We start from the raw sequence: 17,752 nt of genomic DNA on the forward strand, positions 1-17,752 counted from the left end.
TTGGAAAGATCCGAATTGTCCATTCAGGACAAATCCTGTTACCAAGTTGAAAGTCTTACCAACTCTGGCTAAATGGGGGACTCAGAAACGTTTAGAAGGTGATCAATTACTGAAACCTGAGCTTATCGATATGTTACTAACAGATGAAGACGACTAAAGATATTTTTAATATATATATTGTCTTTCTATATTTTTTACAAAAAGTTTATACAGGATGTTTCTTAAAGATAAGAAGTCCTGAACCATTTTTTTTCTTTAGTGCTTAATAAAGTAGTAATTATTGAATAAAGTCAATCCAATATCAGCGCCGTCCTTTGGTCAGGTGATATGTCGGTAAGCCGTCTGATAGTATAGCGGCGAAGCGTGCTTACGCTTTATTAAACATAGAAAAAATTTCAGAACTTCTTGACTCAATTTTTTACAAGGAGTAGCGCTATGCAATTAGTGGGCGCTCTTTAAGAAACATCCTGTATATATTGAATTATAAACATACATAAACTACATTTTCGTATATGATGTATTATATATCTACTTTTTAAATAATAATCATTCCTTCCGTTACCCTGCTTTGAAAAGAGATATCAAGACTATAAAGAAAAATTATATAAATTAAAATAATAGGATTTATTAAAATAATAGGATTAATTTTTTATGCATTTGCATTCATATATATTCCATAATTATTATTGCAATTAAGATCTACCTAATCTTTTAAGCAATAAGAAAATAAGGAAAGCAAAGGAAATGCCAAATAAACAATCAAAATCAAACAATGCGATCAAATCTATAAATTACAAAAAATTTACCTTATATCTAGGTTCGCTACAAAACGAATATAACACCTTAACGTAACATCCTTCCATTACACGAATTCCGTAACATTTTAACTTGATCTATCATGAGTAAAAATATTAGAAACTAATGTTACTAAAAATTTCCTAAAAGGATCCACTTTATTACATAATCACTTTTGGTGCCGGTGGTAACACACGTATGGAATAATGAACTTTCTTATTCCTTAACATACTGTAGGTATTGTCGAAAACAACGGAATCTGAAACAAATAAGATTTAGATGACATTGTCGTTATTTGGAGTGCTGCTCGAGCGATATGGGCTTACAGGTCGATGGAGTTTCGGAAGTTAATAATCCAACCTCGTCCAATTGATGGGATGCGACTCTCCGGATGGGTATAACTTCTGTTTTCGTACCATTAGACGCGTCCTTTTTCAAAATCCCGAATTTAATATCATGACCTTCGCTTCGGAATTCCCAACTGAATATAAGAATATGAGTTGAGAAAAAGAAGCTTTTCCTCTTGACATGTTTATCGCAAGATACATCACCTTAGAATGGAACCCACTTCGGGCGTAGAAATATCGAATTCTAACTTTCCTCCTTTTTGAACGACGACGGTAGTGTAATCCTCGTTTGACTTATCCATATTTTTGGTGTACAAGTCTTTAGGTATCTTACCACCTTGGCAGATCTGGTAACAATTCCGACTATCATTCTCCGGAACAAGATACATACTTACATTTAAAGAGAACAAAGTAAATTAATTATTCCAAAACGAATAAATGTGTGAAGCAAGCGAAATGCAAGAGTTCGCAATAAAGATCGAATTCTTCAACGAGATTTTAGAGTTTTTTTAAATGAAAATTTGAGGAGAGGTACTAATTTCAACAGGAGCGATTAAACTTATCACATAGAATTTCATATGTTCTATCGAAGTTTTCACACTTCATATTCTATGTTAGGTATATGCGTAATTTTTAAAGAAATTTATTTAATACCTTTGACGTGTATTTTGGATTGCCATCTGAGTCTGTTAGTGCTCCACCATAATGGGCAGGTAATTGATCCTCTGGTATGAGTTTAAGAATTGCCGGTTTCCATTTTTCAGGGTCGGATTTGTAGATTTGTATTTTCGACAATGTATAATCATCCATGAATTTCTTGACAATGGAAAAAGCAAAAGCGAAGACTTTTGGGGCTGTAACAATATAGCATATACTAATAGCGCCTCTTTCTATTTCTAAAAATTTTTTTAATTAGCCAATTGTTAGCACAATACATCATAAGCAAAATTTGCGATCTTTTATATATAATAATCGTAATAGTCTTTCTCTTATTATGCTGACTCATCATGTGTTAAACGAAAATCCGAAAGTAATATAAAAAAAGGGGAAAGAAGAAAATGAATAAGTATTAACATTCCATGCTGAATCGGTCGTCAAAGCGGTCGGCTTTCAAGCTATTCAAATCATTTAGTATTTTGACTACAAAGAGAAACGGAATCGTAAAATATTTTATAATATCCGTAGTTAATATGGAATTTTCACGCATAACGCAATTACCGTTCTGTGACTCATCGGTGATCCATCGAACCTGAATGAAAAGTTGTGTTAAATAGGCATAATGTGGAACATCAAAATTTTAATATATTTTATATATTTTAATATATTTTATTTACTTATATATTCGTATTTTATAAGCAGTTTTTTTTTAAGGCAGACTATGCATCAAAGAATATCCGCATCTATTTCGTGGATATGTGGTAAAATTTAAATGAAATCGCGCTAACGCATTACGATTATCATATTTTATTAAACTTACCGTTAATCAGAAAGGCCATCTTTAGAATTTCCGGATAGTTTGCCTCGTACATTTGGATGAAGGTGATGATCAGTTCGCCAGCTGCAAAAATACGCAACGGTAAAACGATAAAAAAAGACAGCGGCAGATAACAATAAGACGAATTGCACCCATTGGGTTGTAGGCGTGTGTATATATATATATATATTTTTTTACCTGGTTTCCACAAATATTGCTTAAGACAAAATCCTTCCATGTCGAAAATAACGGTCACTTGATTGGCGATCTGGCCATGCTTCTTGGCTTGCTCTCTGGCTAAGTTTAAATAAACGTCTAACAATTTTATCATAACTTTGACGAAGTCCTTTTGCGTTATTATGTGTAATATTCCGTACATGTCTAGACCGGCAAATGGTACGATGATCACTATAAAAATAACATACATACATATACATATATATTATGTTGTATTATATATATTTATCGATTTGCAAAAGAATGATGTAGGTATCTATTATAAATGCAAAATAATTTTATGCAATGTAAAGTTCGAAGTAGTAAGAAATTGCGGTCATGGTCTTCACCTGTTATTTATATTTTTATTAGCTTATAGAGGAAAAGTGCTTTTGAAAGTTGAATCAAGACCTTGGGGGCCGCGGATTCTTTACCAAAATATTGAGACCTGCGTTCAGGCCCGAAAATGTATTGGATTTATTATTACGTTGAATAAAGTAGAAGTCTCCCTAAGGAAGATATTATTCTATTGTTATATCTAAGTTTTGTAAATAATATTGTACCCGACGACTTTTCACTACAATTATATTGATGGCTTTGAAATTTATTAATAGAATGTTTGCTCATTTAATATAATACGTGCCCCTCGTTTCGATTGTTATTATTATTCTCGAGTTTCTCTCTTATAATACAATTTTGTAATATTTTGTAATTTATATTGAATAATAGTCTCTGTTTTTTTTCTTCGTTAAATTACTACGCTCGTTTCTTTTTTTACACTAGTGATAAATATCGACAAATGTAACGTTTCAAAAAATATGACGGCATAAACGTAACAACAATTAAAGCAATTCGCAAATTTATGATTCAAAGACTGATTGTAACAAAAGACTTTACCTGGTGCCCCATCCTTGTCGAATCCGCTTAATCCATAAGGCAGATAAGTTTTTGCTACTTCAGGAATTTCCCAATTACTCAGATTATCAGCGTCCCAATGTTTCCGCCATTCTAGCGACTGTGAATAAATTTATTCCGTAAACATATTTGTTGCCATTTCAGTGGAAGATAATGAAGAAGATAATGCGGCGTAATCAAAATTATCAGTGCTATATTACATTGATAAACATTAATATATTTTTAATATTTTTAGTGTTTTATGTAACATTAATGTATATACATGTGCTGTTGTTTTTATTTTTTGACCAGATTTTAATAAATCTTAAAATCTAATCAAGAGATTTCTTTAACATTATTATTTTTTGTGCAACAGCGTGAAATTAAAAAAAATATAATATAATGTTTTTTTGTATTAAAATACTTTCGTATGAAATCTTCTTCTCTATAAAGATGAACGTATTCATGTTGCTGTGAAAGTTAAATTTCTCTCGTGGGAAAACGATAACAAGCTAATCGGAAACCAAATATGTCAACGTCCAGTTATTCAGCTGGACTCACTCAAAAGAGATGATAAATGACAGGAAACGAGTCATGTTACATTTTCAATGAAAAACAAATAGGCGATATTAGTAAAAAAATAAAATTTTATAAAATTGTAACTAATGTGTCACTTAAAATACTTTGATTATCGTAACGTAAATAAACTGTAAAACTATATAATGTAAATAAACTAGAACACATTTAAATTTAGCATAAAATTATATTATTAGTATATAATATAGTATAAAATTATTATTGAATTTAGTATAAGAAGTATCATGTAATTGGTTCACCCAAATATTATACTTGTGACGAAAACTCAAACTAATCTTATTGTTCGGTGCTGTTTTAACGTTCCGCATGTGTAATATCTGTATAAAATAATACAGCTTGTAGGTTTGTATATGTTACGGTATAGCAGGTGCCGTTGGACTTTAGTCAGTCCAAGATATTCGAATACGTGCTGCAGGTGAAAGAAATATTTCTCACAATTTACAGGATAACGGATTTCAGGAATAACAGGGTTTCACGCGGAATAGAAAGCGAAAAAGGGTAATTTCCTAAAGAAATTACTTCGGAAGATACTTAGCCGCATTATGAATCCCCGGTTTTCAATCATCATTGTGAAACTTCTCGTTACAAGAATACGGATGGTGACTTCGCGAGCGTGCTTCACAGAATCGGCACATTACTTTCGAGCTGCAAAATGGCACGTGTACAGAGAACAACTTTCTATTTCATATAAAACATCTTCGAGAGCAAAAAAGCGAAACTGTCGACGGCAAATCATATATCTTCAACATCCGATACGAAACCCGGAAAGGTAGTTTCGTTAATTTATTCGCGCGAGGATTTAACTGTGATTGTACTTTGATTGGTGTTAGCGAATTATTTGGCCGTTATTTACATAAGAGAATTAAGATGGTTAAATTATTTTTACATTAATCAATATTATCTTGCAAAACATATTATATAATACGGAACGTGTAATATATGTTTAATATTAATTAATCCTCGTTATTAAATCAAAGAATCTTTATAAGCGAGAATTCGCGAAATTTATATTTGTCTATATGTCTTTGTTTAATTTATAATTTATGATGAATTTATATATAATTTACTCTTGAAATAACATATCTATTATCGGACGAAGATATTACATATCTATTGTCATCTCTGTTGAGATGACACATCTCTTGTCATTCTTGACTGTTATTCAATTCCAATCAATAGAATTGACTCATAAAAATAGACGAAGATTTCTTATCCAGACACAATAAAAGAAGTTCTCAGCGAGCTGTGACGCGACTCGCTAAATATACGCCTGCCGCGTTAATATTTATTGACTCGCGAGTAATTCACGTGGCAGAGAAATTTTTAAGACTCGGTGACCGTATCCGGAACGTGTTTCACCAGACTTTCTCAATTGGATTCGCTTGCGTTTCGTATAATGCGAATAGCGAGCCTAATCTACGGGAACGGAGGTCGAATACTAACCGGCGTGGCGCCCAAAGACCGTGTAATGTAAAATATACTAAATGAAATGTGTGAACACAGGAATATAGATATGCAATTGCGATATCTTAATATTAATGTTCTTACTTACGTCTCTCAGCATTTTTTCCGCCGCGGTAGGGTCCCATTTTCTCGCTAAAGGAAATGAATATGAATTAATTTAAACTTACATTGCAAATAATGTCATATTTTATGATATATTTATGAGAACTATCACTTTTCCTAGCAAACACCAAGTAACATGCAATTACATGCTATAAGTTTTCCTGCTTAATTGATGTGAAAATAATCGCGCAATTTACAGGTGCATATAATACGAATACAAATTTATATTATAATAATATTATACATGCGACAATATAAAAAAAGAAGAAAGCAAAATTGTTATTTATGTAGCATAAAATACTGCGTTATTTACCTATTTAAGTAAAATTTTAATTAAATATGCAATTGATATAAACATACGTTTAAGAACGTTTTCATTGTTCATTGACAGTATAGGTATGTCTTGCAATACTTTGCGTGACTTACAGTTCTGGAAATAGCTAATAACTGATAATCTCGAGTTTCTGTGGTTTTCGTAGTTCTGTTTCAAAACAGTTTAATGACTCTGCTAAATACTGTTACGAAATACACACACACACACACACACACACACACACACACACACACACGAAAGCAAACAAAAGACAATGGACGTCACGTCAATTAATCTTCGCGTGAATATTTCTCATGATGCGCGTGATCGCATTGTATACATGTAATACAAGACAACATTTATCGAAATCACGTAGCATGCCTTAGATGGTATTAGATAATTATGGTTATCAGGAGGTGGGGGGAGGAGACCATACCTCTCAACCAGCGAAGCAGAAAGTGATCATCGTGGTGCGGCTGCAGGATGTCTTGCACGGACCGCCGGAACTGCACAAAAAAGAGAAGAAAGAAAATTATAGACTTGTTTTATTTACTTTTTATGCACCATATAACATTATTATTGTTGAAACGTTTGATTCTTTCAAACATTATTATTGTTTGAAACACGATTTTACGATTTAGCGTGATTTATAGGTTTATTTGATTTATGAGTCACGAGGAATGAAGTTACTTAATAAAATATGCATCGTGTATGCATGTTTATCCATTCATGCGCGCGTGCGCGTTGCAAACAGCTATTTTTCTATCTACGTAAAAACACGTGTTTATGAAAAGCTTTATACACTGTTTATTTACAGTATATAAAGATTTATACGTTCTTTATTTATCATCATTATTCATTATTTAGTCTTCTGGAGCGGCATATCGACTTCGTTTATCTTGCTTTATGTAGTTTACGTCAACGCCAAGGTTTTTCCACACACAATTCTCAATTATAACTTAATTGCAAAAAACGTATTTCCTACCTTGTGTACCGTTAACGTATGAATACGCGAGGAAGTGAAACTTCCTCATCGATTCCTGTAATTATCAATGTTGTCTCCGCGAGAGAGAAGGTCCGTATTGACTTGTTACATTAACCCGTATCGTAATCGAAGTATCTACTTTCACTGATATGAAAACGTAAGAAATTACGAAGCAGCACAGTTTGGTCGTAGTATTAAAATCACTTCTCATATATTTTATGTCATTCATCTTCAAGAATATGCTCTTTTTATAGAGAAAAGTCTGCATTTTTTATCGAGTGATGCGCGAGACAGCGTACGTTAACAAATTGACAGACATCAATTTTTAAAATTGGAGACAATTAATAGCATCTGATGTAATTTACCGGTTCGAGGATGTAATTACACAGCGCATACTGATTTGTTTTTTTCACAACTCAGCTGATTTTTCTAAATAATTTTAATTTTCCCCTTCAGCTTATACTGTGCAGATATATAGCAATTATTACAAATTAAAATTAAAAATTTTCATATTTTTTTCCAATGTGCATTCTCGTCCTTCTCATACATCTTGATTATTATTCAAAAAAATTGCTTTAGGACTTTGAAACGACTATCTATGAATCTATGAATCTACTTATGAATATCGTTCTAAATGGAAAATGCAAAGTATATGTACACAATGATGGGATATTCACGCTAAAGATAAAAAAGAAAATAAATATTGATGCATACTGTTTATCATCAATTCAATCAATGCGAATCTTTCCTTTAGCGAATAAAACTATAATACTTATTGATTTATATGGCTCACGATATAAAGTAAATACAACGTATGGCAAAAAAATATCATTGCAAAGAAGTAACGAAATTCGTCTCGACTTTAAGATATCTTTGATAGATCTTAAAGAAAGATAAGATTATCTTTAAGAGTGGCATGAAATATAGGTTTTTAGTAGAAACTTGATAGTTGAACGAGATTAAAGCGTACGCATAGTAGCGGTTAAAATTCCTCTTAGAAATAGCTGGCCTCTTAGAAAATCTTACTAATTATTCGATTAAAAAATCGCCAATTATCTCTTCGCGAAACAGCCCATTGCATATTGCATAAAATAACCGGTATGATATGGTGGAAGTATATGCCGATCTCTTGCGTCATAAAAAGGTTATTATGGCACCGATCTTATTTCTTAGCATACAAAAATATAAGGATGCAGACAGAAGCGAGAGGATCGGAATTGCTTATATATCATACGTCATCGTTATCGAGTAAACCGGTTCCTCTTCTTAAAAAATCTGAACTTATCTATATTTATAATTCGGACCTCTCTCTCTCTCTCTCTCTCTCTCTCTCTCTCTCTCTCTCTCTCTCTCTCTCTCTCTCTCTCTCTCTCTCTCTCTCTGTCTATATATATATATATATATATATATGTGTACGTATATCATATATATATATCATATATATATGTGTACGTATATCAACAGAGAAGTATATTTGTATGTACGTCGGCTACAGTTAATCGTATTGTCGCGTAGGTGTTCGATGATCGTGTAACGAGTGAATAGTTCTTTCTTCTTCGCCGTTTCGAACGTAGCCCATAGTGCGTCGAGCGTGACTAATGTTAATCGGAAAAAATGTAGGCTTTAATCGTATCCTGCACACATTATCAATAGTAGCCATTCTTTCTATTTTCTTTTAATTGCAAAAAGTAATCCCAAAAAGATAGCTTATAAAAACTATATTAACTTTCACGTTGCTAACGACATCCGTATATTTAGGAAGGTTCATCGAATATTCAATAAGGATCGCGCATGTTTTGACCTCCGTCATGACCAACAGCAGTAGAAACTTACTAATAGCGGCACGATAATTGCAACAGAGATACAGTATTTTTTCTCGCATTTTGTACGGGAATAATCCTTGAAAATAGAGGAAAAATAGAAAATGAAGATTTATCGCTAGAAATTTTCTCAAAAGTAAATTACGAAACATATAATCGTTTGAAAAGAAACCTGTGAATAATTACGTAAAATATTGCAATTTTCTACGAGTTATAGAAAATATCAAAAGTGAACTTTGAAGCAACTTATTAAAGCGGGATCTTCTTTTACAGTCAATTACGATTGCTCTTTACGGGATAACTAATATACTTGTATCTGTACTGAATAAAAAATTTGTGCGGTTTTGTAGCGGGCATCACGCGTATTAAATACACGGTAAAAACGTTATACACATTTTCTACGATATCCTGGATATAATAAGTATCATTAAACATTTTCATCCTCCGCATTGCACATGACGTTGGAAACGAGGAAAAATACTCGAGCAGTTTTTATTGATTGTTAATGATACATTATTCTGACACGAGAAACTTATGAAACGTGACAAAAGTCTCTTCTGATCTCAATTCACAATACATTACACAAAAATAACTCTAATACAAGCTATCCAGAAATATTTTAAAATGATTTTTAGAGATATTATAACTTTAAATTGTGAACGCGCGACTATAGAAATAACCCGATTTTGGAAATAACGAAGTTAACGTTTAATTTTATTAATTATAAAGTTTTATTTAGTTTTATTAATTGTAATATTTGAAATTTTTATTAATTATAATATTATCTTTTATTCAGCATTAACGTTAATTGTTTCACAATTTCTATAAACTACCAAGATCTTAGTCGTAAAGATGCTTCAGTAAATTGCGTGAAAGTGAATATTGTTTTTAAAAAATCAGTATATTTATTAGATCTTGCGTTTCTTTCGGCATAACCATTTTCGTGCTTATTCTACCTCGTACATCAAGCCAATGACTTTTATTGCAAATTTCTACAACGTTTCCACGACATTTCGCACGATTACCTCATCCGAGCGGACTGAGCCGAGGAAAAGTCATTTTATGCATATGCACACCGCGAGAAGCATTTCGTTTATTTTCGCGCCCGATGTGTTTGCATCCGATGTTGTAATTCAAGACGGCGGATTTTACGTATGCATTGAGGACTTTTAAAGTGTGCCGCGGGATTTGCCTGTGCCCAATTGTCTTCCAGTCGCGGGGCCGTGACAGTCTCCGGACATAACAGATGAAAGTGTCACCATGTCGCCGACGGCGCCGGCGCGACGTTTTCCTCTCGATCAACAGAAAAAAACGACGGTTAATTTAACCATCTTCAATACACGTGTCACGTACAAGGTGTTCTACCCTTTTTTGCAACTGATTTGGTAATTAGATGATATAATAGTTGCTTTCCATTTACATCAAAACTCAGATAAATCTCACTTCTGTCTTTCTTCAACATGAATGTTGAAGAAAGACAGAAGTGAGATTTATCTGAGTTTTGATGTAAATGGAAAGCAACTAATATAACATTTTTAATATGAAAGAGGCGTAATAAGTTTAAAGAGAGAACCGTTAAAACTGGCGAAACAGGTTTTCTGCGCGTTTTCTGTACATGAATTTTGATCGATACATAAGAAAGAAGTTAAGTTAGTATTGAAACAAGATCATAGATCGAAACGACGACGGTTCTTTTCTTACTACCGGCGTAATCGGGAAGTACCATCGCCGATCTCTTCGCGATCCGCTGCATCTCGCTGCTTGAAATAAGTGCTCCTGCTCGGCTGCTTACTACCCGTTCCAGATATCAGAGGTGAATGATCACCAGGTTGCGAGAGGAATGAAGCAATCTCTCTACGCGCACTGAAGTCTTTGCCGTATCGCGTATATAACGAAATTTTTATAAACCCTATTGAGAGAGAAATCGCGTCGGTAAAGCTGGATTAACCTGCTCCCCTTGAAAAAAAAAAATCTTTCCCGAACCACTGCCCGTAATTTCCTTCATCAAGGATATCGGGAATATTTCTTTTTAGCAATCTGTTAAAACATAAAGATTTTTTTATGCGAATTATATCCTCGAAAAAACTTATAAAATTCCAATATTTATTTTCACAACACCTCCACGGAAAGTTCGACTTTCCATGCTTGTAGAGAGGGGCGGAACAGTAAGCGGGCGGAACAGTAACAACTTTCCGTCCGCTATACCGGGTGGAAAGTATCAATTTTCTTCCCTAGCGTGAAATTGGCCACTCTCGCCCCTCTCTAGGCATGGAAGTCGAACATTTCCGTAAAGGTGTTGTGAAAAATATCGTGTGCAGCTCGGGTCGAAAGCTTTTTCAGACTCGTGTGATTTGCTGCCCTCGTCTTCGGCTCGGGCGGCAAACTTCACACTCGTCTGAAAAACGCTACTTTCTCCCCTTGGTGCACAATATATTTTCATATTCTGCAATGTAAGCACTGTGGTATCATGATGTTAATTTCTTTGTTTAATAAAATAAATTAGTCATGTCAGAGGAGGGATTCTGTAACTCCTTAACGACAGTTTCGGTATCGTTGCGCAGCTTTCTTACCATATATACCTGCGCAACGATACCGAAACTGTCGTTAAGGAGTTACAGAATCCCGCTAGTAATGTCAAAATAAAATTTTAATGATTATCGATGTTTACTTGTTTTTCAGATACACGAAGAAACATCTCAAGTATAACGAACAAAAAATTGTAATCTCTCAAATAACCCGGTTTCATTTCCCTATATCTTCAAAAGAAAGTGAAAGCGATAGCTTTGTTAGTTTGAAAGTGCTAATCATACTCACTGCGAATATACGATTAATATTAACTCATTATACTCATTAAATCATTGAACTTTCGCGGTTTGTTGGAATTTGAGAGATAATAACATTGTTTAGATTTTATTGCATTATACTTTTTGAAAAGTAGAACATTATTTCAATAATCTATTTAATTTTTTCTATTAATAATTAGTCGTATATATCCGTCGATTTTTATATTAAAATAGATGACATTCGCTTTGCTCGTAATAAAATTAAGCATGGAATATATTTATCTCTTGCCTGCATTTATGTTTTCTGTCAATAATACACATTACGTTAAAATTAGTTTAATATAAATCTAAAAGATTTGAAAACTCTTTTATTACTTATAACTGCGAAAGATATCTTTCATTCTGAAGGAGAAATAAGGGATTTAAAAAGATATCAGATTAATAGAAAAATCAACACTCAATGACGTCAATAGGCCAACAGCGAAGTAACATAAGAAGGTCAACGGTCGACGAAAATACGAGCAAAATAGGAATATTGATTTAAAATAAAATCTAATTTATTTTCAAGAATATATTGAAAACAATTGAACGTTTCGGCTGTACTTCGTCTTCTTCAGCAACAATAATTTAATATTTAAAAAAATAGGAATATCAAGATTAGAAATGAAGGAAAAGAGGAAGAAAACATATAAGTTCAAATTTATACAAAAATGATTAAACTCATATAATAACGGAATAAATATTGCACAACGTTGGTTTGTTTGATAAGAAACTATTGCTAACCTTTGCCGCAGTGACCTTCTTAAACGATAAAAAGATATCATTACAATTACATCGATACTTATATACAATACTTTAGCTAAATGTCCATCATACACGTCACTTTTTTATACAGAAAATCTATCTTCTTTCAATCTATCGTTTATTATTTTTTATAAGAATATCTACAAAAATATCTATAGTAAAAATGTGCTTATATGTCGACATTTTATTAGTCTTTGATGTTCCCGCAAGAGCAAAAACAAAAGAGAGAGAAAGTTTTTTATTTTAGAATAAATTATGTCTCTGGACTTACCTTCATTAATGCAAATCGCTGATCGTCCGCCAATCCCAACGACATTTTTGCTGCTCGAGCACTGTTAACAATTTAGTCTTAGTAAGTGTCTCTTCAGTTGAGTCTCGCTGGCAGATGATTTCTTTGAATTTGAAGGAGATGTTTGGAGCCTTTATATCTACAAGAAGGGATATATATATATATATATATATATAATATATATATGTATATCTAATCGTATCAACAATTGCAAATTTTTATCAAGATATATATTTTCACGCGTACATCTGTACTCTTATATCTCTTGTTATTGTTCAAATATGTGATACATTCGTGATATCGATAGAGAATAATTATATAAAGCATGACAATAATTTCATCGGCGTTAAATCACACACAGGATATATAAATTCTTGAACTGATAACATTCGTGATATTTGTATCGATTTAAACAAAAGGAAATGCGCGATTTACGGTCACTTATAATCGATAAATTGTGGGTTATAAGAATTATTTTTCTCCTTGGACTTTAGCTGGTTATATTATACGCATACATATTGAAAAAGTTCAAGATGTATTAAAGTTCCAAGCAATAAGATGTGAAAACATCTACGATATATTACCGTTTTTTTAATTATGATAAATAACAATTAAGACAATTTATTGATCCCCCATTGAGCCCCAAAACGAATGGCTAATTACAAAATTTACGTCATCATAATTCGATTACGTGATTAAACTGCAACTTGTGGTTTTTAATTATTGTCAATTTTGATTATTATCATACTTGAATTATATATCAAAAAATAAATAATTATGTAGAACATAGCAATGTTTTTATCAGTAAATCACAGGCAGGTATATGAATCTTTGAATCGATAACGCGGATAACGTGACCTCCGTACTGATTGAGACTAAAGTTGTCTAAAAAAACGCGCAATTACTTCCAACTGATTATTTATTAATCAGTAAAGAATGGATTCTGGAAATTAATTATTCGCATGATTAATTATTTTGCTTCTTGGACTTTAGCTAACTATGTTATATGCATATTCAATTAATATTGTGTAATTGAATTAATACAAGATGTAATCGAGCAGATCCCACACAAGACATGAATTATTTATAATTTATATTATCGTTTCTTCAATTATGACGAATGGCAATTATTGACAATCCATTGGACGCCTCAAAATGGCAAATTACAAAATTTGCTTTATCATTATCGCATGATTAAAGTGCAACTTGTGATTTTTATTAATTATTATCGTATTTGAATACATGAAGAAATAAAATACCGGCAATAATTTGCAATGTTTTATACAATAAGAACTTATATATCATCGAATCAATTATCTGCACAGTCACCATTATTACAATTTCCACTGATCTGTAGATGAAACATCTAATAACAATATTTAGAGGCAATGTAATGTCTAAGAAACATTGTAAAACACTTTAACATACATGAACCTTTTAAATACGTTCTAGACATCATGTTCTTTCGGAACGTCGCGGCGTCGTGTTATTATTGACATTATCACTTTTCAAATTATAACGCCTGTTACTTTTAAATTTGTAGTGCCAAATTATACTCAATTGAGTCATTTTTAACCATTCTTATAGGAAATAATCGTCACTGTTCCTACTCAATATATCATTAATTTAACTTAACTGAAACAATGTTGATTTCACTAAATCGATGGCGTTAGAATAATATTATTTTGTGTTGAAGTAATAAATTTTGACACACATGCAGATAGTTAAAAATAACGAAATACTATTTAACTCAATATATTGGTTTAAATTTAAATCCTTTAATATTTAAGTGATATTTCATCCTTTGAGATCTAACAGTGATATAAGGTACACAAAACGATAAACCGGTTTCACAGAAAATTATGTGATCTGTATTACTCGAATTATTGTTTATTATAAACGCGTTCCTAACGCTTACCGTATCTGGAAACACGGTACCAAAGATGCTCGCTAAACTCAAAAGTTGACAGAAATCGCGAACACCTCTCAGAAGATATCGGAGATCGGTCGCTGCGTTAATTCACTCGGCGAACACGAACCCGGGGGATCACGAATCTCGGACCCGCGATCGCGACTGCTCGGCGTCGACTGTGCTCAGGTCGGCGGCGCAACAGGTGTCTATCGCGGCGACCGCGATTGCTGCGTGTGTGCGTGCGTTCGTGCGTGCTCTATTGCGCGCGCGCGAGCGCGTCCGCACGCGGCTGCCGTTTGCCTTCACTTTACGCGTGTTTACGCGATCGCGCTCGCGAAGGTGAGGAGATAGGTGCGTATCGACGTCGCGGACGGGGCGAACGGCACCGGAGGAATGAAAATGATATATCGGTCTGTTCTCGGCGATGGCAAGTCTCCAAGTGCGCCGAGACCGTCCCCATCCCCCACCCAACTTCGTCGTCGCCGCGACGCGGACGCTCTGACGTCGGAGAGCGCGCGCGATCTCCGGTCTCCCGAATCAAATTCGATCGATTGGAGTTCTCGGATCCGGGGCCACGGCTTCCCGGCTCCCTAAATCGGCTTACCAGTTGCGTTTCGACATCGCGCCCGTGCGCAGGCACGTGTCCGACATTTGAGGCGTCACCACCACCACAGCATCACAGAATGAGGTCCATGCGGTCGGTGCGACGTGAGTGCATCGTGCTCCGGCGACGATGCGGCGCCGAGTCCGAGCACTCCGAGCTCGGCATGCGGCGCTTCGTGAGTAGCCGCGTCGTCGTCGTCGTCGTCGTCGTCGTCGTCGTGCGTCCTAATGCTCTCTTAACCCAAAGAGACAAACTTGCATAAACACACTGAAAAAGATATTTATTATTTGCAAGAAAGTAGATTTCTTTGGAATTAATTTCCTTAATTCCAAAGAAGTATTGGATAGATTCGAGACAATATTTTAAACTCAGATAAATGTTTTCTTAAATCTATCCAATACTTCTTTGAATTAAGGAAACTAAATTCAAAGGAATCTATTTTTAGATTCCTTTCATAAGAAAATTGATTGGTCCGTATACATATGTATAAGGAAATAGACCAATCCATTTATGCTTATGCACCTATGCAAGTTCGTCTGGATAGACTCTAAAGTCTAAAGGATTCCCAAGGGACGATGCTAATGTGTGTGCTTCCAGATCCATTTATAAGCATACCTTATTGTTCAGCGTTGCGCTCTTGTCTGCTAATACCTGCACGTGCGGCGTGAGACATTAATGAATCTGCGCTTCTATTTAGCTCGCCGCTAACGAGACATTACGAGCGCCTTTGTGTCTGAGATACAACACGTGCGTAGAACGCCAGGTATCAGAGATTCCTCTTGAGAATTTATAACTCGCATTCGACGCACTAAATGTCATCGTTCAATTTTAGACGCGGATCCGTTTTTTTTAGCGCCGACACATTCAGCAATGCAGATAAAAATCGCTCACCGCTCGCCGCTCTTTAATTCGAGAGGTCGCCGTGAAAGGAAAAAAAAGTCATATTAAATGCCCGTGCGATTGTGTACTTCAGGAGAAATCGTAACGCGACTTGCCTTCAAGGTCAAGCTTAATGTCCGACGAGCTGAACGGCGACGTAATCGTTCTCTATCTCACTGTAATCATACGATTCTACGTAACGGGAGATTCAGACCTGATCCGCACATAAGCGGAAATTTTCCAATCGACTTTATAAACTAGGTAACTAATTCACGTGCAGCTCTGTCACGCTTTTACCGTGTGCGTGTGACGTGAATTAGCGTTAAGCCCGTATCAGACTACGGATTGGGATTGAGATTGGTTTTGAAATTTAATCAATCAGAATAAAGAAAACTGATCTCACAGGTTTAATAAACTTTGCTCTGTTTGGTCAAATTTCAATCAAATCTCAATCCCAATCCGTAGTCTAATACATGCTTTACGCTGAAGTACGAGCGAAACGAGTCATCGCTGCGTTCCATTGATTGAAAGTTCCCCGAACGGGACATATTTACCAGAATAGATCATTGTGACAAACAAAGAAAAGAACTACTGATTTACATTGATTAACCCGTGCCCCTGGAAATAGCGATTACGATTGATCGTGTTGACGAGGTAGACATTGTTATCGCATCCTTTTAATTGATTGTAGCAGGTTTCTCTGTCAACTTTCTTTTTTGTGAACTAAAGTATAACGTTCTTGTATCACGCGAGCTAAAAGTAAAGATGCGTAATACATTGTAGAAAAAGAAACATGATTTTTATTTTTATTTTTTTTTTAGCAAAACTTGTTTGTGATTTATATTACGTAGTCGTCAGTGTCTTAACGTATGAACTTATAGGCGCGTATTAAAGTTAATTGAAGGATATACGTGTATTCCATGTGCACTCCAATAAGTGCTAAAATTCATGTGTTAAATAAAAATTAAGTCAAGTTGCAAAACACTTTGCAGAAAAAGAATAAAAACCTTTATATTTGTTTTTTTAGCAAAATTTAATTATATAATCAATATACGGAATTATTAATATTTTAATGCATGAATTTAGATGCATATCGAAGCACATATCTCGTTTCCCGTATACACTTCGATAAAATGGCAAAATTATTAATATTTATGTGTTGAATATTAATAATTTTGCATATACACTTCACTTTCGAAATTTAGAGAGCTCTCCGAGAATCGCTGTATTTGTCAATATATCGTACACGTTTTTAACACAAGTAATATTTGCACGGCGTAAAAATTTCTTTTCCGAAATTCTACTAACATTTGCTCGCATCTTTTGGGAATGAACAATGTAAATTTAGAATTAATTTACTGCAAACAAGAGATGAATCGATAATGAGCGATCTGTGTCTAATTGATCGCACGTGTATGTATTTTATTTTCTTTGTGCCATATCCGCTGAGGCTGCACAAATCCATTATTCTCTA

The 17,752-nt window shown here is 34.1% G+C and overlaps 3 protein-coding genes across 7 annotated transcripts in view; 1 reads left to right on the forward strand and 2 right to left on the reverse strand.

The window, feature by feature from the left end:
* Positions 1-17,752, forward strand: part of LOC139779550 (thioredoxin domain-containing protein 17) — a 40,821-nt gene that overhangs the window by 1,594 nt on the left and 21,475 nt on the right. The window contains exon 3 of one of the 2 annotated variants that reach the window (XM_071717947.1): positions 1-561. The exons of the other annotated variant lie outside the window; for it this stretch is intronic. Coding sequence (XP_071574048.1) covers positions 1-157 — 157 coding nt within the window. The 3' untranslated portion in view covers positions 158-561. Of the gene's footprint in view, positions 562-17,752 lie in introns of those variants that run through there. 2 annotated transcript variants of the gene reach the window in all.
* On the reverse strand, positions 161-15,616 carry LOC139779549 (SEC14-like protein 2). 4 transcript variants are annotated; one of them, XM_071717943.1, is made up of 11 exons: positions 15,400-15,616; positions 12,866-13,022; positions 6,639-6,708; positions 5,876-5,919; positions 3,730-3,847; positions 2,815-3,024; positions 2,620-2,700; positions 1,797-1,996; positions 1,347-1,489; positions 1,122-1,276; positions 161-1,054 (listed from the first exon to the last, which is right to left on the reverse strand). In XM_071717943.1, exons 2-11 carry the CDS (start codon positions 12,908-12,910, stop codon positions 957-959), a joined length of 1,164 nt encoding a protein of 387 aa, XP_071574044.1. In that variant the 5' UTR covers positions 12,911-13,022; positions 15,400-15,616; the 3' UTR covers positions 161-956. The 4 variants fall into 4 exon arrangements, with proteins under 4 accessions (XP_071574044.1, XP_071574042.1, XP_071574045.1 ...); XM_071717941.1 differs by having other exon boundaries at positions 12,866-12,926; positions 15,400-15,581; XM_071717944.1 differs by lacking the exon at positions 15,400-15,616 and adding an exon at positions 14,802-15,228 and having other exon boundaries at positions 12,866-12,926.
* LOC139779552 (uncharacterized) overlaps positions 15,455-17,752 on the reverse strand; it is a 21,637-nt gene continuing 19,339 nt past the window's right edge. The window contains exon 3 of the mRNA XM_071717949.1: positions 15,455-15,633. Within this exon, the coding sequence (XP_071574050.1) occupies positions 15,455-15,633 (179 nt within the window). The remainder of the gene's footprint in view (positions 15,634-17,752) is intronic.

This window comes from Temnothorax nylanderi, unplaced genomic scaffold, assembly GCF_030848795.1.
Source record: "Temnothorax nylanderi isolate EJ_2023f unplaced genomic scaffold, tnyl_v1.0 TNYL_tig0230_pilon, whole genome shotgun sequence".
NCBI lineage: Eukaryota > Metazoa > Arthropoda > Insecta > Hymenoptera > Formicidae > Temnothorax > Temnothorax nylanderi.